The sequence below is a fragment of the Ostrea edulis genome, chromosome 5 (genome assembly GCF_947568905.1).
Source record: "Ostrea edulis chromosome 5, xbOstEdul1.1, whole genome shotgun sequence".
Lineage (NCBI taxonomy): Eukaryota > Metazoa > Mollusca > Bivalvia > Ostreida > Ostreidae > Ostrea > Ostrea edulis.
This window is the reverse complement of record NC_079168.1, coordinates 73,544,286-73,569,554: the sequence shown is the minus strand read 5'-3', so window position 1 is coordinate 73,569,554 and position 25,269 is coordinate 73,544,286. Positions and strand designations below refer to the sequence as shown.

General features: G+C 36.8%; 1 protein-coding gene across 3 annotated transcripts in view; it reads right to left on the bottom strand.

Moving 5' to 3' along the window:
* The window catches only part of LOC125649063 (helicase-like transcription factor), a 72,490-nt gene that overhangs the window by 42,936 nt on the left and 4,285 nt on the right, over positions 1 to 25,269 (bottom strand). For 2 of the 3 annotated variants that reach the window (XM_048876273.2, XM_048876274.2), the window contains exons 2-8: positions 22,800 to 22,871; positions 10,572 to 10,799; positions 10,156 to 10,322; positions 4,023 to 4,257; positions 2,580 to 2,654; positions 2,063 to 2,228; positions 1,707 to 1,855 (exon numbers count right to left, since the gene is read on the bottom strand). In XM_048876273.2, coding sequence (XP_048732230.2) covers positions 1,707 to 1,855; positions 2,063 to 2,228; positions 2,580 to 2,654; positions 4,023 to 4,257; positions 10,156 to 10,322; positions 10,572 to 10,799; positions 22,800 to 22,871 — 1,092 coding nt within the window. Of the gene's footprint in view, positions 1 to 1,706; positions 1,856 to 2,062; positions 2,229 to 2,579; positions 2,655 to 4,022; positions 4,258 to 10,155; positions 10,323 to 10,571; positions 10,800 to 13,872; positions 14,400 to 22,799; positions 22,872 to 25,269 lie in introns of those variants that run through there. The other variant, XM_048876275.2, reaches the window with a different exon arrangement.

Below are 25,269 nucleotides of genomic sequence, written 5' to 3'. Positions count from 1 at the left end.
TTGACCGGACAGTATATTCCTATGTACAGTTTGACCCTTGACCTTTGACCATGTGACCTCAAAATCAATATGGGTCATCTTCTTCTAAAAATATACCAGTGTACCAAGTTTGATGTCTGTCAAGCAAAGGATTCTTGAGACATTCAGTGGTCAATATATTCCTATGTCCAGTTTGACCCTTGACCTTTGACCTCAAAATCAATAGGTGTCATCTTCTCCTGATGATGTACCAGTGTACCAAGTCTGATGTCTGTCAAGCAAAGGGTTCTCAAGATATTGAGCGGACAGTATATTCCTATGTCCAGAGTAGATTGACCCTTGACCTTTAACCTTATGACCTGAAAAACAATAGGGGTCCTCTTCTTTTTATAACCAACCCACATATGAAATATCATTACAATCAAATGAATGGTTCCAAGATATTGAGCGGACAACTCATGGTCTACCACATGGGGTTAAGACCAGCAGTTTGACCTTGACCTTTGACCACGTGACCTGAAAATCCATAGGGATCATCTACTCTCTAAGGAAAGCCTCTGTATCAATTTTGGCTATTATCATGCAAAGGGGTCAAAACATATTGAGTGGACAATACATGGGCTTAAGACCAGAGGTTTGACCTTGACCATGTGACCTGAAGGTCAATAGGGATCATCTACTCTCCAAGGGCAACCCTTGTACCAAGTTTGGTAGTTATCATGCATAGGGGTCAAAAGTTATTGAGTGGACAACACATGGTCTACTACATGGGGTAAAGACCAGCAGTTTGACCTTGACCTTTGACCATGTGACCTGAAAATCAATAAGGATCATCTACTCTCCTGGGGAAACCCCTGTACCAAGTTTGGTTGTTATCAAGCAAAGGGGTCGAAAGATATTGAGCGGACAACACATGGTCTACAGACTGACCGACAGTTGCAAAACAATACACCCCCTCTTTTTCAAAGGGGGGCATAAAAACAAATATCGTAGTGGCCTAAAAAAAATGTGTCACAGTGTTTTGAGTGGGTGGTCGCGTTACAGCAAACATACAATTTTAAAGGATGGCCTAAATATAGACTCTTCTTGCCTAAAGGTTCTTGAAAAGAAGATTTTTAAAGATTTTCCCTATATATTTGTATGTAAAACTTTGATCCCCTTTACTGGCCCCACTCTACCCTCAGGGCCCATGATGTTATCGAACTTGAACCTGCACTATGTAAGGAACCTTCACATAAATGTAAACTTCTCTGGCTCAGTGGTTCTTGAAAAGAAGATTTTTAAAGATTTTCTTCATATAATTGCATGTACAACATTGATCCCCTATTGTAACCCCAACATACTCACAAGGGTCATGATTTTAACAAACTTGAATCTCTACTATATCAGGAAGCTTTCATGTAAATTTCAGCTTTTCTGGCCCAGTGGTTTTTGAGAAGAAGATTTTTAAATGACACCACCTTATTTTTGCATTTTTGTGATTATCTTCCCTTTGAAGGGGACATGGCTCTTCATTTGAATAAATTTTAAAACCCTTCACCCCAGGATGCTTTTTGCCAACTTTGGTTGAAATTGGCCCAGTGGTTCTGGAGAGGAAGTCGAAATGTTTGCAGACGGACGGACAAGTGATCAGAAAAGCTCACTTAAGCTTTCAGCTCATGAGCTGAAAATGACAACAAAACCACACTTCATTGCTACATAAATGTATTTGTTCCCTGTCAGCTCACCTGTGCTTTCTGTTGTAGTCGTAATACCTTCGACTGGCGAACTTTCCCAGAAACCGGTACAGCAAGAGGTTTCCCATCCTTGAAGTTTGACAATATCAGGGCAATTGTTTGTAAAGTCTTTCCAAGGCCCATGTCATCAGCCAGTATTCCTGTATTCAATAAATCATCCATGCTGTAATACATCTTTATAAGGCAAGTTATCAGCAACAACAAAAAATTTAAAAGGCAATCAATATGGTGCTTAAGAACTGGGAGAAAATTTGGAAACATCCATGATGATTGCATGTCTATGATAGTAATACAATTTATACTTTGTTTTCCATATCACGATATCATCTTAATGCACATGTATTTACCACCAAAGACACTTTTTGGTTTTGTTTTGGTTGTGAAGATGGTCACCGAGTTGAAATATAGCCCATTTCTGTTCTCCCAAAATGGAGGAAGTTGATTTCCATTTTCCCTCTGTATCATCCAATGAAGAGCTTGTTTCTGATGTTTGTACATAGAGCTAGATATTGCCTTTAATAAAAAATTACAACAAAAATAAAATTCACTCATGCAGATGTTCATACAATATCTATAATCACATTGGATCTGATAACTCAAGATTTCCAGACATTTGAAAACACAGGCATAACTTCTTATTTAGCCATCCTCAAGAAAAATGCTTTCATTTATGATGGCAATTTTTGTCATTCCATAAAACTATGAAGGTACATGTATGACCATTAAGATATTTTAAACTTTCAAAACTGATAAATGAAATGCAGAAATAGATTTCAGAAATGGAGAGCGACTTTCTGGATAACGTTTTCTGAAGTAACAAACATTAGGTGCCCTGCACAGCAAATACTCTGCAGCAATCTGTACCTCTGCAGGCTCGGATAATGTCGTCTTGTCGCCTTCACTCAGACTCTCAAACAGCTTGTCCAGTTCATTTTTCACCTAATTTAAAACAAAATTTAATACATGTGTCATCAAATCAACTAGAACTGACCTAGTGAGACTAATACCCTCACTGGGCACATTGGTGGTGGAGACTAATACCCTCACTGGGCACATTGGTGGTGGAGACTAATACCCTCACTGGGCACATTGGTGGTGGAGACTAATACCCTCACTGGGCACATTGGTGGTGGAGACTAATACCCTCACTAGGCACATTGGGTGGTGGGAAATAGTGAAGTTGTGCTCATTGAAGAATAAACACATCCTTTTGACATGCAGGTTGTTGAAAGCAATTAATGTAAATGCAAGACTATATATTCTGCAGTAGTGTGTTACTCAGAATATTGAAGATAGGCTTAATATAATTTCATGCACAACTACTATTCAGCATACATGAGCCAGAAAACAACACATCTTTTCTTAACAAACAGATGGACAGGCAGACAGGCAAATGGACTGATGATTTCATTATACCCTCTCCTGAACTAATGCAGTAATCTCTGTGAAAGAACAGATCAATACAAAATCTAAAAGAAAATGACTATAAAGTCAATGAAGTTGAAAAACCACCCGTAAAATGAAAACATCCATAATTTCCTTGAATGTTGATGAATCTCAATAAAAATGACAGGAGCACAACTTTATCATATACATAATATATACACAAAATTTATATCAAATCTGTTCATTGGTTTTTAAAATATACCTTGGAAACTGACAACAACCCCTCAAAATGGAATAAAAATAGTCCAACTTACTTAAATATCAAAATGTCTCAATCAAAATAGCAGGTGCACAACTTCGTTATTCATACAAGATATTCATAAAGTTTTAATGAAATCTGTTCATTGGTGTTTAAGATATCCTCTGGACATATGATGTCTATGAACAAACAGACAGAAAGACAAGAAAGGTGATTCCAGTATACCCCCCCCCCCCCCCCCAAATCTTAGTTTGCTCGGGGGGTGGGGGGGGGGGGGGGTGTTATAAAAAAAAAAAAAATCTCTACGTGGAATGGAACATTTGATTTTCTAAAAATCGAATAAAAAATATTTGCAAATTTCAATGAAAACGCATGCTTCTAATCCCTTTTGACTAGGTCTTGCGCTCTAGCTGTTAACAAAGATGGCTGACCAGGTACAGTTTTTAAATCTCTAGTAGCTAGTATCAAAGTTTTAGATTATCAAATCATAAATGAAACAATCATTGACATTTTCTAGATTAATACGATGCTTCAGCTACCCTCAAAGTCCAATATTGACCTTGCCCTCCGTGCTTGGTGAACATTGCACTTCTAAGGTTGCTAAAGCATCATATTGACCTTAAAATGTATAATGGTGAATCCTTGGAAACCTGTAATGTTACCTCTGCTGGAGTTAGAAACGTTCTCCTGTTTGACACCACTCCATACGTAAATCCTGAGCTTGACCCTGGTAAGGATCCCATGTCCCCTCTCACACCAGCAGAGTCACTGGCCACCTTTATCTTCATTCCACTCCTCTCAAGTCTTGTAATAGTCTGCTGCTTGTGCACTGGCTTACCCCACAGAGTAATGTCTACAGGCATACTGAATTCATTCTGACTTCCAAAGGGTACAACGCTAAAGATAAATAGTATTTATTCAAGAAAGTCCTTTCAAATTACAACTTATATTGTTAAGAGTGCCCAAAATGTTTCAAACAGGACATATATGAAATAATTGCAAAATTTATTTCTAAAATTGTCAATCAATCTTAAAATATTACTTAAGCTAAAAATAGTTCATTACATCTAAATTTTGTATTTGTCGATTAATATGCATGAATTGGGTCATTGCTTTCTTTCACTAATTCAATCCCCCTCTCCACTACCAGTGATTACACCTACGATTATCAAAGTCATGAATTGATAGTGAACTCTATTACAAATTTATATACCTTAAATTATACTGATCTCACACAATAAAAAGATCTAGAGAACTATAAAGAAAACAAGAATTAATTCAAGAAGATTTTCCAAGTTTTGATACATTTTCACTGTATCATGGCCATATTGACCAAACCCTAGGGCCTCAACCCCTGACCCAAGAACCATGAATTTCACATTTTAGGTAGAGAGCTTCATGGAAATCATAATCATGCATTTAGTTTTTCTCAAATATATATAGGAGTAAGGAAGATTTCCTAAGATTTTATACATGTTCAGTTCACTATATGGTCATTTTCTATAAACAAGATAGCCACAGGCCTTATCGGTCACCTGAGAACTAGTTAAAAGTATCACTAGTCCTAAGGGCTATGAAATTTAGAAAGAAAATTCCTGTTCTGAATATCCAAGCTAAATTCTAATATGTACAGCAACAGTATAAAACAAGACGCAGAGATTTATCTAGGTTGTTTTTACTACCGGTAAAAGGTACCTTTCCCCTTTGGCAACAAATGGATATTTCCCCTTCCATAGATAAAAAATCTCCTTCATTTGTAGATACTTCACAAAATTGTATAAGAATTTTTCAACAAAAATAATTTTTTTATATTCAAAGTCATTTTCTATAATTGTCAGACTTACAATATAGATCAAATGAGTAATTAATCAATTTATATGGCTGTTATAATCTGTGGATATTATATTCAATGGATGTCCCTCATTACCATACCCTGGAATCTCATAACTCGATTTCTCAAAAATTCCCCTTAAAGTAGTACTCTACATCGTCATAATGGCTGACTTCCTTTAAAAACATGGAAGACAAAATCGATATCAGCAATATTTGACTTTTCCTTTTCCATTTAAATACCTAGCTGAGTAGCTCAGTAGGTTAGAATACCGACTGCTGAACTGTAGGTCGCAGGTTCGAGTCCAGCAGGGGTTTTAAATTTTTTTCCAGATTACTTTCTACTAAAACTGTATTTTTTGACAAAATAAAGTAAATTTGAAAATTGTCAAATTCAAAATATTTTTGTACATATCCTACACTTTTCATCTACATCAAATTTCTCTGGTGTAGCATACCTCCTTAAATATAAAATGGGTAGTAACATCTAAATGCTGGATAAGGCTACAATTAAAAATATTTTTGTTTCCCCTTACCCTACCTAACTTTTTGGAAGTGGGTAGGTAGGTAGGTAGGCTTTTTATATTTTTTCTGGAAATTCCTGAAATTTATCAAACACACAAGAAACAGACAAACAAATCATAAAGTTTTATTGATACTAATACAACATATGAAGAAGTTATGAGTGACTAGCATGACTAGAAAACTTTGAAAAAGGGCTATTCAAGTAAAAATAGCCCCCAGTATTTTTTGACTAGTAAAAATTCAAAACATGAATCAAATACTTAAAAGTATAAAATTTGACACTGAACACCGAGCAGAGAGGATTTTTTCTGACTAGAAATTGTTTGTTAATATCACTTCAACATACATGTATACAGTACCCGCAACGTTATTCTTGACATGATAAACGATAGAACACGATACACGCACGATAGGATAGGATACACGCACGATACGATAGGATACATGCACGATACGATAGGATACACGATAAACCTGATAAACGCAAAACCTGATAAACGATCTTCATGATAGACCTAATAAACGCAAAACACGATAAACGATCTTCACGATAAACGGAAAACCTGATAGAAATGTTGTAAATTTAGAAACGGTTTAGACGGAACGAAATTTTGATACCTACAACATAATTACATTATGTTTACATTATGTTGATAATAATATTGAAGGATTTCAATGTTCATTATATACCTACATTATGGACAAAGCGGATTTCTTGTTTCCCGCGTTCTCGCGATGGGAAAAAATCTAACGCGGTAATCTATAGGTAACTCAGGAAAACCGCGTTCTCATCGCGGGATGACTATCAGCTACCTGTCCCCGTCGCGGTAACATTTGTTTAAAACATTGATCGGTTTTGTACCATATAATTTCTTTAATCCACGGTCGTACGTTTTTTTTGTTTTTTTTTAATGCCATCACAGCTAAAATTTAAAAAAAATAATAAAATATATACGGCATTGAATTCATTATTTGATATCTATATGAATTTTATCAGCCAATGATTCTAAAACTTATATTGTCACCTAATGTTTAATATATAGATTATACAGGGAATTAACTAAATGTAATATAATGTAGTGATATCATGCTTCAGTAGCTCTCTTATGCTAATGTATATTACCTTGAGTATGAAATAAAACTAAGTAATATTGTGCGTGTAGCGAGGAGGGGGTTATTTTGCATCAAGCTCTAAGTTCACGGCTCATTCAACATCTCAAGTTATTTTCATAACGACCGCTTTAAAAAAAATCAACCGCACTACACCTGTTAGATATTTTTACACTATGATTGATAATTGATAGTCATAAGTAATTGGAACATATTTATTTGAATTGATATTTTGTTAACAAAACATAAATATACTGTTTAAAAAACATAAACAAAACCCGGCTTGTTTTAAATTCGCAATTTTGAAACGCTTGGTGTGTAAAAAAAAATTCAAATAATCATCAAAACCAACATAAATTTCCAGTATCTACACGTACGAGTATTGGTACATGTGTACATGTACAAGGTATATAAAAAAAAACAACGATGACAGCGGAATCGTGCCCAGTTGAGCAGAATTTTGGGGGATGCAATACCCTTGCACCCTTTTAAAACTTAATCTTCTAAATGTGTGAAATACAATGTCCCTGAGAATGTTAGCTGTCAAAACACGGGTGATACACAAAATCAAATATAAGGACCCGCACAAGTTCAGCAGTTGCTATATAAGTAGCATACACGTGAAAAAAAAAAATCGGAAGAAAAAGAACCATTATTAAAATATACATGTATGTGATAAACAATGTAATTTACTGATTTTTCCTTTCAAATCGGAACTCCCTATTTTTCTGTTAGTGTTAATTACAAATAACTGTTTCTAGACAAACAAATGTTTATGAACTTCAGAAGGAGCTTTCAGATTTACTGTGCTCGGTTTACTGTCCTACTTTCCAGACTACTTAGAATTAAATTGTGATAAATTTTCACTCTCTCTCTGGACAGACAAATAGCTCTTCCTCTGCCTTAAAATCGACAACTTTATGTTCTCCTTCAAATATACCGTCTTTCCTCGATTCCTAAAAATAGCTTCTTTAACAAAACGAATAAAGGTTCCGGAAAGTATCGTACTTTTTCATTAGATTTTATATACGATCCCGATAGTTTTCGAAGCTACACGATAAACGATTTTCACAATAAACGGAAAACCTGATACACGCAAAACACGATACACGATAGACCTGATAAACGCAAAACACGATAGAAAACGGAAAACCTGATACACAATACGATAGGATACACGCACGATACGATAGGAATGTCAAGAATAACGTTGCGGGTACTGTAATAAGGCTACTAAATAAAGTAATAATCTCAAATTCAATGTCTTTTGTGTGTTGACTAGATATCATTAAGACCTAAAGGCCATACAAGTTAGATAATGAAATGTTTCTGTAGGTACAGTACATATATATATATTCAGAACAATGTTACTTTGAATATCACATATTTGAGACACTTGTTTAAGTCTTTCACTAAATGAAGGCCTTCTTACTTGTCATGACAAAAAGTTGTAGTTCCATCAAGTTTGTCAGATAAATACTAGTGATGGGAATCGGTGAGAATTTCATAATCGATGATTGGTTTACTGTAACTAATTATCGATTATAATCGGACAGAGAAATTATATAATGATTAAAGTTAATTGAACTACTGAAAATGTGTAAATAAATATTATCCACGTTCATATTTGTTGTTTCTATAGCCGAGAGAGTGTAAGTAAATATTTTCTGTGTGTATTTGTTATTCTTTTAATTACATATATATATAAAAGTCGCCCAAAACGGATATCGTTTGCTTCAGTTATATCCCCGTATATCAAAGTTACAATTCATTAACTGACGATGGTCCGGCATAATTAGAATATGATTAACATTCACCAAAGCAAAATAAGGAAAGAAATTCATTTTATTAAAAACAAAAAATAAAACAGATCTATTAATTGTCACCAACTGAAAACACGATACGCACGTGCAGAGTAACAGTGGCCCTTAAAAGCGGTTTTTATCTGCGTAATTCGCACATGGATTTACTAGTATCAAGATTTTTTTTTATCAATGGTCCTTCGTTTATATGCTTGAATCATTTAAGTACGTCTATCTCAGTATCTGACCAAGCGAACATACTTTATTCCCCGTGTATGGATACTTCTTATTTTGTGTGCGCCGTCATTACGATAAAAAAAAACTTTTAGGTTACTAGATAAGTCACGGCAGGAATATTCTTCAAAAACTACAGTCGCTGAGAAAACAAAATCTAAAAACCCTTTTATTGGAATAAAATTTTCATAATTGAGCGTTTAGAATTTGCCAACAATCGACTGATTTTCGATTATAATCAATGATTGGAACACTACTACCTCAACAACATCAGTTTTGTGGGGACAAAAGTACGAATCATTTGTGATGTCGTGGTAGACATCATCACAAGTACAGTTCACAGAATATTCGAAGATCCCATTTTTACATATTGTTGTATTTTTGTTGCCGCACTTCGCGGCCCTGTGACACAAATGCCGAAGAATTCTTTCTGTACAAATTTTCTTTTACCAGTATGCAGGCCGTATCCATGCCCATAATAAATATCCCTTTCTAAATTGAATTTTGCACATATACACTATAGATACAAGTAATTGAAGTTCGGCCCCATCCTGGAGTCAGAACCTCTACCCAGGGGATCCTAAAAGTTTCAATTTTGGTATAGACCTTCCTGTTCTATATCACAATGCATTTAGATTTCCTTAAAGATATGCAGGTGTAGAGAAAAAGATCTTCGAAAATGTGGTCAATTTTTGGCCCATCCTAAGGCCCTGAGTGCAGGATCGAACATGCGCGCGAGTCCTGAAAATTACAATTCATGTCCCCCTTGTTCCAAAGATGCTTCATACCAAATTTGAAAAGGATTGGAATAGTAGTTATGAAGAAGTTTAAAATGTTCAATTGCTAATGCACGATGACGGACAATAAGACAATAGGTCACGTGAGTTTATTCAAGTGACCTAAAAATGGTAACAATTGAGCTTAAAAGTTTTCAAGAAGTTAAAAATGTAAAATAGTTAATGTACGACGCATGACGACGGACGAAGACCAACGGCAATAGGTCACCTGAGTAACTCAGGTGACCTAATAAAAGACAAATTGGGTATTCTTTATTTTTATTTGATTGCAGCCCAACTTAGGGCTGGCCCTTCCGTAAAACAGGAAATGAAAGAATTGTTTTTAAACAATAGATGAAATTCAATGGTTACTAAAATCAAAGCATCAATGCTCTGGGAGATCTACAATTTTTTTATACATGCAGATAGATAATTTCACACTTTGAAAACAGCATTTGTTTCTGGTGCAAAAACATGTTCAAATAAAAATTAACAACAATTATGCCAAAGTTACTTACCCTTCCAATCTTGCCAAACCGCTGTCCATAATAGGCGCCAACGCAGCAGCTTGTTCTCGTTTAATGTGTCCCACTTGCAGGTGGACCACATTGACTACTTTAATAGCATTTCTATCATACTTATTGTGGGTTTCTCTCTCCAGGGCCACCATTTCATTGTTGTTCACCTATAAACACACCTTAAAAATCAAAGTACTGAAAGTACCGAGAAGCACTAGGCTTGGCTTGTAACGATGTTGTATAGATATCCAAGTTATAATAGTACTACCAGCATATCAAAACAAAATTTTCAATAATTTGCTTCTAAAAACAAAACTGGATCTGTTGTATAACTCGTACACAGGATCTCTACATTTATTACACACAATGCAACCTTTAAAAAAAGACCACTGCTCCACTTATTTCTGTAAACTTACGATTCCATTGTAATAACGAATCCCAACAATGTTTCCACGAAGACTCCCAAACAGAACCTCATCATCCAAATCATCATGGCCCATCTCATCTTCCATGTCTGAATCCGAGTCCGACTTATTCCACGGATCATAGCGATAGGGCAGGTACATCCAGGGCGCTCTTGCCTCTCTCTCAGTCATCCATAACCGCTCTTTTCTTGGTTTTCTAGGACGCTTTCTTTGTTTGGTCTGGAAAATATTTTTTCCAAAATTGCAGAAAGAGATGGATACTTCTTCAACCACTTAGGCAAAAAAAGAAGTTTGTTTCAGGTCGCCTCCGATTTTAAAAAAGGATCCGACCCAGTAGGTATGTTTTTTATTTATAGATATAGTCCGAACACAAATCTATGGTATAAACCTATAATTTTGACCTTGAGATCAAAGGTCAAGGTCATGAATGTACATGACACATAGTCTCATGTTGATACACCCATGTCTTATGGTATGACTATGTCAAAACCCTATCATCAATTTTGACCTTGAGGTCAAAGTTCAAGGTCATATAGAGGTCATGAAAGTACCAGACACATCGTCTCATGGTGATACACCCATGTGTCAAATATGGTATGCCTATGTCAAAGAACAAAGAAGTTATGGCCCTGACACGAATCCATTGTAAAAACATATAATTTTGACCTTGAGGTCAAAATCATACAGAGGTCATGAAGGTACCCGACACATCGTCTCATGGTGATACACTCATGTGTCAAATATGGTATGCCTATGTCATAGAACAAAGAAGTTATGGCCCAGACACGAATCCATTGTAAAAAAAAAACCTTTAATTTTGACCTTGAGGTCAAGGGTCAAGGTCATATGGAGGTCATGAAGGTACTTGACACATCGTCTCATGGTGATCCACCTGTGTGCCAAATATGGTATGCCTATGTCAAAGAACAAAGAAGTTATGGCCCAGACACGAATCTGGAGACAGACAGACGGACAGACAGACTGAGCGATTCCTATATACCCCCCCCCCCCCCCATTATTAACTACATGTAAATACCGATTATATCGATCATTGATTGAAACAGTTCTTCCAATTATGACCAATTATCGATTATGAAATTTTCCCGATTTTTCAACACTAGTCAAGAGGTGATTCATCATCTCTGTGCAAACAGCGCTAGACGCAGGGATAACTAGTATCACCTCTATAAGTAACAAGAGATATTTTAATTGACCTGCATTGCCCCTGAATAGCATCTTTATAGAAGCATCTGGTCTTGTTAACCTGTTCCCCAGATAAGCTTTAGCACAAGTCCACTCTTGAGGGATCTGGTTTCTTTGAAACTGTTTGTTGTCCAAGAATTCTTGGAAATGATTTGCCAAAAGTTGCAGGTCAGTTTTCCTGAAACCAGCCAGGTCTTGTCTATTATGTGGCTGTTCCTCGAGATCAAAATTTCTTGTGGCTTGAAGGATGCGCATTGTTGGGTTGTTAGGATTTTCAAGTCTGCCATTGATCTGATACTGCCACAGTGTCAATGACAGTCTGCATGTCACTAGACCATTAAAATTCAATTCATCCAGGAATGATTGCAGCTTGACCCCAGGAACCTGTCAAAGTTGAATAAGTTCAAGATTGACAGTCTCGAGAGCATCCAGAAAGTCAACAGATGTTGAAGCATTGAACTGCAGTTTTAGACTTAAAAGTGCTTATTACTTCCAGCAGATCTTGCAAGAAAAACATGTTACGCAAGATTCTATAGTCCCTCATCATACAAAATGAGCTCTCCCCTTCACCTTAGCTGTAGCTTTGCCTGGACCAGCTTGTGATACATGCTCAAAATGACATCAACTCTTTAGCACACATTTGATAGACTGGTGCAAATGAAGCATCCACCTGGTGCCTTGTAGTCTGGTTGGTTTCAGAATTTTATCATCCATTGCTTCCACAATGGATCTAAGCTAACGCAGAGCCTTTGGGGAGTAATGATAATGTTTATGGACTTTTTTCAATATGTCATAAATAGTATTGAGAGTAGCATTGTTTTTTAGTGCACTCAAAACTCCCAACTCTAGTTGATGGGCTACACAATGAATAGGCAGAACATATGGCCTAATTTGATACATTCTTGTAGCCACACAGTCCTTTGAACCCAAATTAATATTAGACCCATCACACCCAACACTTACAAGTTTTTTCTTCCAATCCACACATCCAAACTTTTGCATAGCCCTATCAATGGAATCAAACACACCTTAGGCATGCATGCTCAAGGTCCTCTAACCCCCCCAAAAAATACCTTGGTTCACCATCTGTCAGAACTCGACAATAGACAATTTCACTTACACTACTGTCAGTATAAGCACCATCAAACATAACAGATAAAGCTTAATTAGCATTGCTGAGGGATTCTTGGACCCCTTGCCTAATGTCATCAGCTATATGAGGTGCAAATCGTGCACAAGCCTTATCAGTTTGATAATTTTTCACACTTCCAAGTTCTGAATCCATTTTTAACTCACCTGAGCTGAAAGCTCAAGTGAGCTTTTCTGATCACCTGTTGTCCATCGTCTGTCTGTAAACTTTTTATATTTTTGACTTCTTCTCCAGAACCACTGGGCCAATTTCAACCAAACTTGGCCAAAAGGGCTTTCAAGTTTGTTCAAATGAAGGGCCATGCTCCTTTCAAAGAGGAGATAATCACAAAAATGCAAAAATAGGGTGGGGTCATTTAAAAATCTTCTCAAGAACCACTGGGCCAGAAAAGCTGAAATTTACATGAAAGCTTCCTGACATAGTGTAGATTCAAGCTTGTTGAAATCATGGCCCCCGGGGGTTGGATGGGGCCACAATAGAGGATCAAAGTTTTACATACAAATATATTGGAAAATTCTTTAAAAATCTTCTCAAGAACAACTGAGCCAGAAAAGCTGAGATTTACATGAAAGCTTCCTGACATAGTGCAGATTCAAGTTTATTAAAATCATGGCACAATAGGGATTAAAGTTTTACATGCGAATATATAGGAAAAATCTTTAAATATGAGCCAAGGTGAGCGATGTGGCCCATGAGCCTCTTGTTTATTTGTAATTTTAAGTGTTGGATACACTGCAATGACATCTCTGCCTGCAGAACACAGTATGCTGTGTTAAAAATTGAGGGATTTATTTTTTTCACCAAGCTTTTGTAGTACAACATCCATGGGACCTTCATATTCATTTGCAGCACGTCGTTGTTCTGCTTGATATGCACCTTAACATTGTAAATTTTTGGTGAAGAAAAATGAGCACAGATGCTATCAAGTCGGTATGTTACCTGCAAGAAACTATGAATTCCCGGCAATACCGCGAAATTTTTGACACATAGTGCAAATCATTCCATTGTCAGTGTCAGCTAAACCATCAAACTCTGATTGCCAAGCAGACGGAAACTCACGTTTACGTTTTAATTCATATTTCAGAGTTCTTGAAAAGTGTCGGTAATGTCGGATTATCCGATAAAAGTAGTAAATGTCCGACACAAATTACTTAATTGTCGGTCCTGATGGCCGATAAAAGATCGGGATCGAAGTCCGTTTTTTACCGGGAAAAATGGCGGCCATGTGGCCCATAAATTTTCAAACCGATGCTAAATCCGGCAAGACATTGAAACGTAAACGTGAAGAATCTGTTGTGAGAACTATGAGGAGAAAAGAAACCGGGAATCTGGGAGACAATGACTTGTTTGATGCGGTTTTACCTATTACTAGGTGACACCATCTGCTCAAAGTCGCGAGACCAACTACACCCGGGCCAAAGTGAGAGAGAGTAATTTAAACGATTGCAGAGGAAGATGAGAAAGAAGTTGAGAGGAATAGACAGGATAGAGAGAAAAGTGGAGGGTGAGAGAGAAGTGGAGGATGGGACAGAAGTGAAGGATGAGAGAGAAATGGAGCAAAAAAGTGACTCGGTGAATTGAAGAAGATTCAGAGTGTGAGGAAGATGCCAAAGGGTATGAAAGGAGAATTTATGAACGTATAGCTGAGATGGAGATTGAATACAATAACACATGTTGATTATAAATAAAATTTATAAAAACCTAAAAAGCAATGCATTTTTTTCTGGACTGACAAAATTTTGTTTGGGCTGACACTATTTCTAACAGTATCGGACCAAATGTCTGACACTTCCAAAGAAATTTCAAGAACTCTGTATTTCCTTTTATTTTGAACATTCTCCCTTTTTTTATCGTCCGATTTCTCTCCGTTTTTCCCACTTGAAGAGAGACGGTTGTGAAGCCATCTCTCAAACATATAAACGATAAGTCGTACAAACTAGAAAACTGACACAGTCAGCAAGGGCCCCCGCTGAGGGTTATTAGAGCAAAGTGACATCTGTATTTGATATACCAATGTTTGGGGCTGGTATATATGTTAGAATTAATAATATTCAAAGATACATTGGAATGTAAATTTGTGAAAAAGGAATCATGAAGCATATTTTTGAGAGACTGATGCAAATTTAAATTACTTCTGTTTGACACACACTCATCCATTCAAACACAACAGAGTGCAAAGTTCTAAATCCCATTGTAATAGGGGATTCAAAATGGATAACTCCAGGTGCAAAATGTGGTACATATTATTCGAAAAGGATTATGAATTTGACATATTGATGTCTAGGAAAAGGAAATTCTTAGACATCGGGGGGTCTAAGCGTTTTCAAACACATTTAATAGAAGTGCATGTGATTCTAAATTTTTAAAAATAGAAATCTATAGAATATATGTCTTTACATACATAGGTGAAAAGAGGAAAAATCACACCCCTGATGAATCTTGAATGTCATCAGGATTTGAAGTCTGATAAACATGCACCAGCAAGTACATGTATAAAAGTTAGAGGCAAGCTCAAATCTACAGTATATAGTGAAAAGAGACCTTGAACTTTTGACCTAAAAATAAATAGGAACCTTTCTTCTTTTGAATGTGATCAAAATATGCAAGTCTGACAAATACGCACCAAGTAGTATGAAAGTTAGAGACAGGACAAGCTCAAATCTATGGCATTAAGTGACAAAGCGACCATGACCTTTTGACCTCAAAATAAATAGGAACCTTCCTCTTTTGGATGTGCATGATCATGTTATGTAAGTCTCACAAAGATGCACCAAAAAGTATGGAAGTTAGAGACCGGACAAGCTAATTGTGGACGCCGCCCACCCGACTGGACGCTCATCCTTCGCCAATTTAAAAGCCGACATTTGCTACGCAACTCGGCTAACAATGTTGTAGAGTTATTTTTTGTAAATTCTTAATATCAACACACTACATACCATAATTCAAATTGAATTATCTCCCTTAGATAGTGGTAAATAGATACGGTCATAATAAGAAAGATGATGACATACAAACAGGCAGACAAAGTGACATGACTCCAAAATCTATAGGTGTCTTCCTCTTATTGTAAAGTATTTCTGTTCAAAATATGAAAACTGTACAATGAAAACTGTTTGAGTTGTCGTGTCACAAAGAAAGTGTTCATAATAACAGAGATGACATACAAACAGACAGACAAAATGACATGACCTCAAAATCTATAGGTGTCTTCCTCTTATTGTAAAGTATTTCTGTTCAAAATATGAAAACTGTACAATGAAAACTGATTTATCGTGTCACAAAGAAAGTGTTCATAATAACAAAGATGATATACAGGCAAAGTGACAGGACCCCAAAATCTGTAGGTGTCTTCCTCTTATTGTAAAGTATTTCTGTACAAAATTTGAAAACTGTACGATAAAAATTGTTTGAGTTATCATGTCACAAAGAAAGTGTTGACGGACAGACGGATGGACAGACAATGGGATTACTATAGGGCTTCCCGCATTTCATGCGAGGCCCTAAATATTTGTCGGATACTGCGTTTAGGAACCACTCATTGATAGAATAAGATATGGTTCAACAACAAGGACTTCATTTTTAACAAGATGTGTTTGTGAAACACAAATGCCCCCGATAATGGCCAATTCCGAAGATGGCCAAGGTCACAAGGGCAAATATCTTGGTACCAGTAGAAAGATCTTGTCAAAAGAAATGCTCATGTACAATATGAAAGCTCTAATATTTACCATTTAGAAGTTATGACCAATGTAAAAAAAAAATTAAAAGTAGGTCAAATGTCAAGGTCAAAAGGTTCAATACCAACGGAAAGGTCTTGTCACAAGGAATACTCATGTAAAATATCAAAGCTCTATCTCTTTTTGTTCAAATGTTATTAGCAAGGTTAAAGTTTTCAAAAAGTAGGTCAAACTCCAAGGTCAAGGGGTCAAAAATGTTGGTACCCAAGGCTTAACTCAAGTAAGATAGCAACAACCCTTACTGAAATATTCACTTGCCCGATTGGACAAGTGTGTATTGAGTTCACTTGTCGGAACCGAGTTTTCACTTGTCCCAGGCAATCGAGCAACCGTTAATGTCGATCCCTGGTGATTTAAACTTCCTGTGATAATATCTATGTCACTAGACATGTCCCGAGTTTGAATCCATTCACATTTTTAATCAACAATGAGTAGATGTTGTAAAACATCATTTCCAACTGCGACATATTTATCACAACTAAAATAAAAAAAAGAGATATTATGTCATCACGAAGTTTAAAATTGTCCGCAAAGTTTTACCATTTATTTCTTAGTTAAGAATAAAATATCTTATGATTTAAAATAAAGTTTCTTGTTCATATTTTCAACACGACAAGTCAGACTAGTAAACTTATTTTACCTGACCAGACCCATCAAGAGTTGGCGAAAGATGCCTGACTACTGGATACCTTCGGTAAATTTTAAATTTGTCCGGTAAAACTTAGAAACTCGTCTGACAAACTGTCCAGTAGATATTGGCAAACAAAAACAGGATCACATCTGTTTATTGGCTTTTGTGCAAACAAAAACTTCATCTGGTATCTAGATAACTTGCTTTTGAACAACAAATGTGATTTCCCAGAAATCATAAGCTCACTCTGTGCGTGTACTTTCAATATATGCATGTTATTCTACTTCCGATTGTGTGGCCTATCACACGGTTGAAAAATCGTAGTACCAGCATTGTTTTTCCTTATATAACTGGTACCAATAAACTACCATTCCTAATGCCAAAAACCATTGATTTTTCCCAATTTTGAGACTAAATATTCCCAATTTAGTTGCCGAAAAATAGACAGCTGATATCGTAATTTACGGTATTAAGTCGAAAGTACAGATCATGGCAGTGTGCCAGTCTTCACGAAAACTCAGTGGTCCGAAGACCGAGGCCAGTGAATTTTACAGTCGGGTCAGTGAAAATTAAAAATCAGAAAGTCCGATGGGCTAGTAGACTTTTTGTAAATCACATTAAACATAATGTTGGATTTAGATATTCTGAACATCTTATTTGCTTAAATTTACAATAAAAATAAATCAAAAAATAGCATATAAAGTAAATGTTTGGACATTGTGGTTTATTTCGTAAAAAACAGTAACTATACTTGTAATTGTCAAGATAACTTATTAAACGAACAACTTGTTGAAACAACAAGAATGGCCGCATTCTGTATCGGCACTGCACACCGGTAATTGCTGCTTTATTGCATTGTCCAATTGAAACAAGAGGTACTGTGAGCAATGCTCACTAAGAATTACCCCCCGCTTACCCCAATCTCCCAAAGGGTGTTGGTAATAGGTATAAACTACCTCTTTTCTGAGTGTAAAAAACAAATGGCATGACAAACCGAACCATATTGCTACTTCGATGTCCAGTGTGTGTGACCTTTGACCTTTTGACACCAAATTCGATAGGGAACATCTTCATCCCATATGGGTAGGCCATATGTATGATATGGTGACTGTAGGTGGAAAGGATAACGCTTTAGAGCCCGGAAACCATATTGCTACTTCGATGTCCAGTGCACTTGACCTTTTGACCCCAAAATCAATAGGGAACATCTTCATTCCATGGGTAGTCCATATGTATGATATGGTGACTGTAGGTGGAAAGGATAACGCTTTAGAGCCTGGAAACCATATTGCTACTTCGATGTCCAGTGCGCTTGACCTTTGACCTTTTGACCCCAAAATCGATAGGGAACATCTTCATCCCGTGGGTAGTCCATATGTAGGATATGGTGACTGTAGGTGGAAAGGATAACGCTTTAGAGCCCGGAAACCATATTGCTACTTCGATGTCCAGTGCGCTTGACCTTTGACCTTTTGACCCCAAAATCAATAGGGAACATCTTCATCCCATGGGTAGTCCATATATATGATATGGTGACGGTAGGTGGAAAGGATAATGCTTTAGAGCCCGGAAACCATTGCATCTACAGACGGACGGACACACAGACGGACAACCCGATTCCAGTATACCCCCCCCCCCCCACCACAACTTGTTGCGGGGGGTATAATGAACTTCGACAATTGCAGTTATCTCTGATTTTATACAATTTCTATAGTTTGTAGAATTAATCAATGGTTTCCATTTGATGTTGGTAGAGAAGGCTACTTCCTAAACTGCACTCGGGCTGTTTTCATGTTTGTGAAAAATATGTGAATTTGTAATCTTGTTGTTTGCGGGCGAAGAGAGAGAAAATACCGTGTACAGTCAGTGTTGTTTTTCTGATATCGACAGAAAGGATGTCTTAGGGTAGATATGAATACGAGTTATAACCAGGATAGTTTCAGTAAATTAATTGTACAATATTACAATACATTCCATTAATGTATGTGATAAACATGAAAATTTAGGGGGCCAGTAAATTTCACCGTGGGCCAGTAAATTCAGACAGTTCACTGGTCCGACTGGCCAGCAAGTTTTAAATGTTTTCATGAAGACTGGTGTGCGTGTTTTGTAGAGCTACGACGATTCTAAAATGAGCCTACGACGATTCCTTATGTGTCACAACAGCAAATATTACCGTAAAAAAGTTTGTAAAGAGATGACTACTTCTTGTTTTGTTCTCTTTTTTCTTTTCGTTTACTTGAAATCATTTGCCGATACAATGGTAGAAAATTCTCAATTTGTTCGATGTTGACGCTATTTTTCCCAATTGAATGGGTACCGGTACCAGTGGGTAGAAAAAAATCGCTGAGTACAGATGTAAAAAAGGTTGAATGTGTAAACAGACAGGTGCTTGAACAGTTTGTTAACATGATCGCATATCTCCCTCTCCTTTAGTTTACAACAAATATTTTTAGAATAAATAAAACTTCACTTCCATGGCGATAGCTCCGGTTTTCGTCATGCAGTTACAAATTATGAAAATTCATATGTAATAGATCACATAAATATTGGCTGGCTTTGTGCTGCGCAGTTTGAAGAAATTTTTCATTGTAAGGTTGAGTGAGTAAACAACTACATGTACACCACATAATACTTTTCTTTATTATTACTGTACGGAGTTTTCCAAGGGGTTATATATCTACTTTCATTTTCGAAGTCTCCGACCTTGTCTACTTTTACGATACAGGGCTCGAAATTAACATATGCCCGTCAGTCTGTGACTGGTTAAAAGTCTGGCGGACTGACTGACATTTGTTTTAGTCAGTCCGATGGGACTGGTTAATTTTCTAAAGCATATACTTATGAAATTTTATACACACATTTGGCATGCTTCGATCTGTAGATATCAGATGAATCTGATTCGTAAATATAAATCCCACATTTAAGTATTACAATATTGTCTGAGACATATTGAGTTAAATTTCGTTTTAATAACATTAACGAAATTAAATGTTTAATCATTTCTGGAAAACTCTGTTGGACTGGTAAAATGTTCTGCGGACTGGTTGAAATTATACCCCATCAGTTCGGCTGGACTGGTGACATAAAAAGTTAGCTTCAAGCCCTGCGATATATCAAAGATGCTAGAAATGGCAAGTTTTATGTTTCATGGGGAATATGCATTGTAAAATGAGTAATGAAAAGTGGTTATATTTGTTGTATAGATATTTTTTGTAAACTGGAGGGGAGGGAGGAGTGCTGACTGGGGGTTCCGCAGTATGTGGTTATATCCAAAAGCACCTATGAACAAAAAGGATGAAAATCAAACTACAACAAAATTGATAAGAAAATTTAATCCTGTGTGGTCAAAACATATGGAGCTGTTAAACACAAGTAAATGTTTTAAACTGTCACACTCACGGCTTGAAAATAAATAAAGAAGAAACAATCTCCGTTATTTTTATTCTGTCTGATAAATTTTAAACTTGTCTGGTAGATTTTCTAAACTATTCCTCATCTACAGGACATGATGTCTGGTAGTTTTTCATGCTCTTTCACCAACTCTGCCCATCATTTAGTAGACTCAGTTGGTCAGACATATGCCTTAGTGTCAATCTCTGCATTTTTCCCCATTATATTTATTTTTCATTATAATCACCCTACACCTTTCACTCACACTCTCAAGGGTGAACCCCAGAATTATAAAAGGGGGTGGTGGTATTGTAAGTGCAAAAGGCACAAATTTTCTAGGTGTGCAGGGGTATGTGTGTGCGAGTGTGTGCATGCTTGTACATATTTTAAAGTAATAAGTAAAATACCTACTGTCTGATATTCAGAGTGATCATTAAACAAGAGATGTTTGTAAAACACATATGCCCCACATGGTGCAAAATTGAAAAGGGTTATACACACACACATCATTTAATTGAGAGTAGTATCATCAATTCAAAATATTGAGCAGACAATATCTTCCTATGTCAAGAGTGGATTGACCATGTGACCTAAAAATCAATAGGGGTCATCAACTCCTGAAGATGTACCAGTGTACCAAGTTTGATGTCTGTCAAGCAAAGGGTTCTCAAGATATTGAATGGACAGTATATTCCTATGTCCAATTTGACCCTTGACTTTTGACCATGTGACCTTAAAATAATTAGTAGTCATCTTCTCCTGAAGATATACCAGTGTACCAAGTTTGATGTCTGTCAAGCAAAGGGTTCTCAAGATATTGAGTGGACAGTATATTCCTATGTACAATTTAACCCTTGACCTTTGACCACGCAACCTCAAAATCAATAAGTGTCATCTTCTCCTGAAGATGTACCAGTGTACCAAGTTTAATGTCTGTCAAGCAAAGGGTTCTCAAGATATGGAGCAGACAGTATATTCCAATGTCCAGTTTGACCCTTGACCTTTGACCATGTGATCTGAAAATCAATAGGGGTCGTCTTCTCCTGAAGACGTACCAGTGTACCACGTTTGATGTCTGTCAAGCAAAGGGTTCTCAAGATATTGAACGGACAGTATATTCCTATGTCGTTTGACCCTTGACCTTTAAACATGTGACCTCAAAATAAATAGGGGTAATTTTCTCCTGAAGATGTACCAGTGTACCAAGTTTGATGTCTGTCAAGCGAAGGGTTATCAAAATATTGAACGGACAGTATATTCCTGTTTAGTGTGACCCTTAACCTTTGACCATGTGACCTCAAAATCAATAGTGGTCGTCTTCTCCTGAAGTCGTATCAGTGTACCAAGTTTGATGTCTGTCAAGAAAAGAGTTCTCAAGATACTGAGCAGACAGTATATTCCCATGTCAAGTTTGACCCTTGACCTTTGACCATGTGACCTCAAAATCAATAGGGGTCATCTTCTCTTGAAGATGTACCAGTGTATCAAGTTTGATGTCTGTCAAGCAAAGGGTTCTCAAGATATTTGACGGACAGTATATTCCTATGTCCAGTTTTACCCTTGACCTTTGACCATGTGACCTCAAAATCAATGGGGGTCATCTTCTTCTGAAGATGTACTGGCGTACCAAGTTTGATGTCTGTCAAGCTAAGGGTTCTCTAGACATTGAATGGTCAGTATATTCCTATGCCCAGTTTGACCCTTGACCTTTGACCATATGACCTCAAAATCAATAGGGGTCATCTACTCCTTAGGATGTACCAGTGTGCCAAGTTTGATGTCTTTCAAGCAAAGGGTTCTCAAGATATTGAGCGGACATTATATTCCTATGTCCAGAGTAGATTGACCCTTGACCTTTTGACCTGAAAAACAATAAGGATCCTCTTCTACTCATAACTAACCCACATATGAAATATCATTATCATCAAGTGAATGGTTCTCAAGATATTGAGCGGACAACACATGGTCTACAGACCGACCGACCGACCGACAGGTGCAAAACAATATGCCCCCTCTTTTTCAAAGGGGGGCATAAAAATTGAAGGCCATCAAGTCCATCAACAGTTGCAAATAACTTTAAATGACATGAGCTGACTGTTACTCACTGGTTGAAATGTTGCCCTTGGATAAGAACTCTTGCTTGAATTTTGTCTGCTTGTCTGTTTGGTTCTTGCCATCTGTAGATTTATCAAAAATGCACACATGTAGTGTAGATTAACAAAACTACATTTTACGATACAAAATTTTGCCCCAGAAATAAAACCTAAATGCCATGGGCACTAATCATACTGGCAGATGTTAAAGCTCTCTGCATGTTCTTAATGAGAATGGGTTCTTGAGTTCATGGAATTAATTCATCAGATATTTCTTTAACATCTAACACATTAATAGCCAAAATAACTTCACTGTAACTAAACAGCTTCACCATAACTTCTATAAATGTTTTCACTAAAACTAATATAACTTCACCTAACTAATATGACTTCACTTACCAAAACAACTTTGCTATATTAAACTAAAACAATTCCAGCGCTCCAAGTTGCGAGTAAAACAGTCGCATTAGCGACCAGAAAATTGATTTTGCGACTAAAGATTATATTTAAATCGCATTTTCTCTAGTGGACAAAATTCGGACATCCAGTGAAATTTTATCATTGAGATCGGAGGTTTGGATAAATATTTTTCAGTCTTGGTCAAAACAACGTTTTAAAGCAATCAAGAATGGAGGAAAAACAAGGTTGAGAGCAAGCATGCATGGGGGTTGCTTTTTTTATTGAAAGATATCAAATTAAAAGACAACTTGCAAGTCTTATTTACAAATTCTTTTACCATGGCAATTAGAAATTTTGTAATTGGCAACTAGAAATTTTACAAGAGGCCCAAGGACCACATCGCTTACCTGAGTTACCTTGGCCTATATCTGAAGACTTTCGATATATATTTGCATCTAAAACCTTAGTCCGTATTGTGGCCCCAACCTACCCCTGGAGGCCATGATTTTTACAAACTTGAATCTGCACTATGTCAAGAAGCTTTCATGTAAATCTCAGCTCCTCTGGCCCATTGGTTCTTGAGAGGATGATTTTTAAAGGTTTTTTCAATTCATTCCCAATTTCCCATGTAAAACTTTGTTCCCCTATCATGGCCCCAAACTACCCCAGGGGGCCATGATTTGAACAAACTTGAAACTGCACTATGTCAGGAAGCTTTCATGTAAATCTCAACTCTTCTGACTCATTGGTTCTTGAGAAGATGATTTTTAAAGACTTTCCCTATATATTTCAATCTAAAACTTTGATCCCCTATTCAGTATTGTGACCCCAATCGACCCCCTGGGGCCATGATTTGAACAAACTTGAATCTGCATTATGTCAGGAAGCTTTCATGTAAATCTCAACTCTTCTGACTCATTGGTTCTTGAGAAAATGATTTTTAAAGACTTTCCCTATATATTTCTATCTAAAACTTTGATCCCCTATTCAGTATTGTGGCTCCAATCTACCCCCTCTGGCCATGATTTGAACAAACTTGAATCTGCATTATATCAGGAAGCTTTCATGTAAATCTCAGCTCTTCTGGCTCATTGGCAAGATGATTTTAAATGATATATATAAATTTCAGCTCTTCTGACTCATTGGTTCTTGAGAAGAAGATTTTTCCATATATATTTCTATGTAAAACTTTGATCCCCATATTGTGGCCCAAATCTACCCCCAAAGGCAATGATTTGAACAAACTTGAATCTGCACTATGTCAGGAAGCTTTCATGAAAATTTAAGCTCCTCTGGCACAGTGGTTCTGGAGAAGAAGATTTTTAAATGACCCCACCCTATTTTTGCATTGTTGTGATTATCTCCCCTTTGAAGGGGGCATGGCCCTTCATTTGAACAAACTTGAAAGCCCTTTCCCCAAGGATGCTTTTGGCCAAGTTTGGTTATACTTGGCCCAGTGGTTCTTGAGAAGAAGATGAAAATGTTAAAAAAGTTTACAACGACGCCAACACCACCGACAAATTTTGATCAGAAAAGCTCACTTGAGCCTTCGGCTCAGGTGAGCTAAAAATGGCGACCAGAAATATTTCTAGGTTGCCATTTCATGACCTGATAGCCATGCCCCCTTCAAAGGGGAGATAATCACAACAAGAGGCCCATGGGCCACATCACTCACCTGAGTCACCTTGGTCCATATCAGAAGACTTTCTATATATATTTGCATGTAAAACCGTAGTCCTTATTATGGCCCCAACCTACCCCTGGAGGCCATAGTTTTTGCAAACTTGAATCTACACTATGTCAGAAAGCTTTCATGTAAATGTGAACTTCTTTGGCCCAATGGTTCACGAGAAGAAGATATTTGAAGATTTTTCCTATATATTTGTATGTAAAACTTTGATCCCCCCTTGTGGCCCCATCCTACCCCCAGGGGCCATGATTTGAACAAACTTGAATCTGCACTATATCAGAAAGCTTTCATGTAAACATCAGCTTTTCTGGCTCAGTGGTTCTTGAGGAGAATATTTTTTTTAAAAAGTTCCTATATATTTGTATGTAAAACTTTGATCCCCTATTGTGGCCC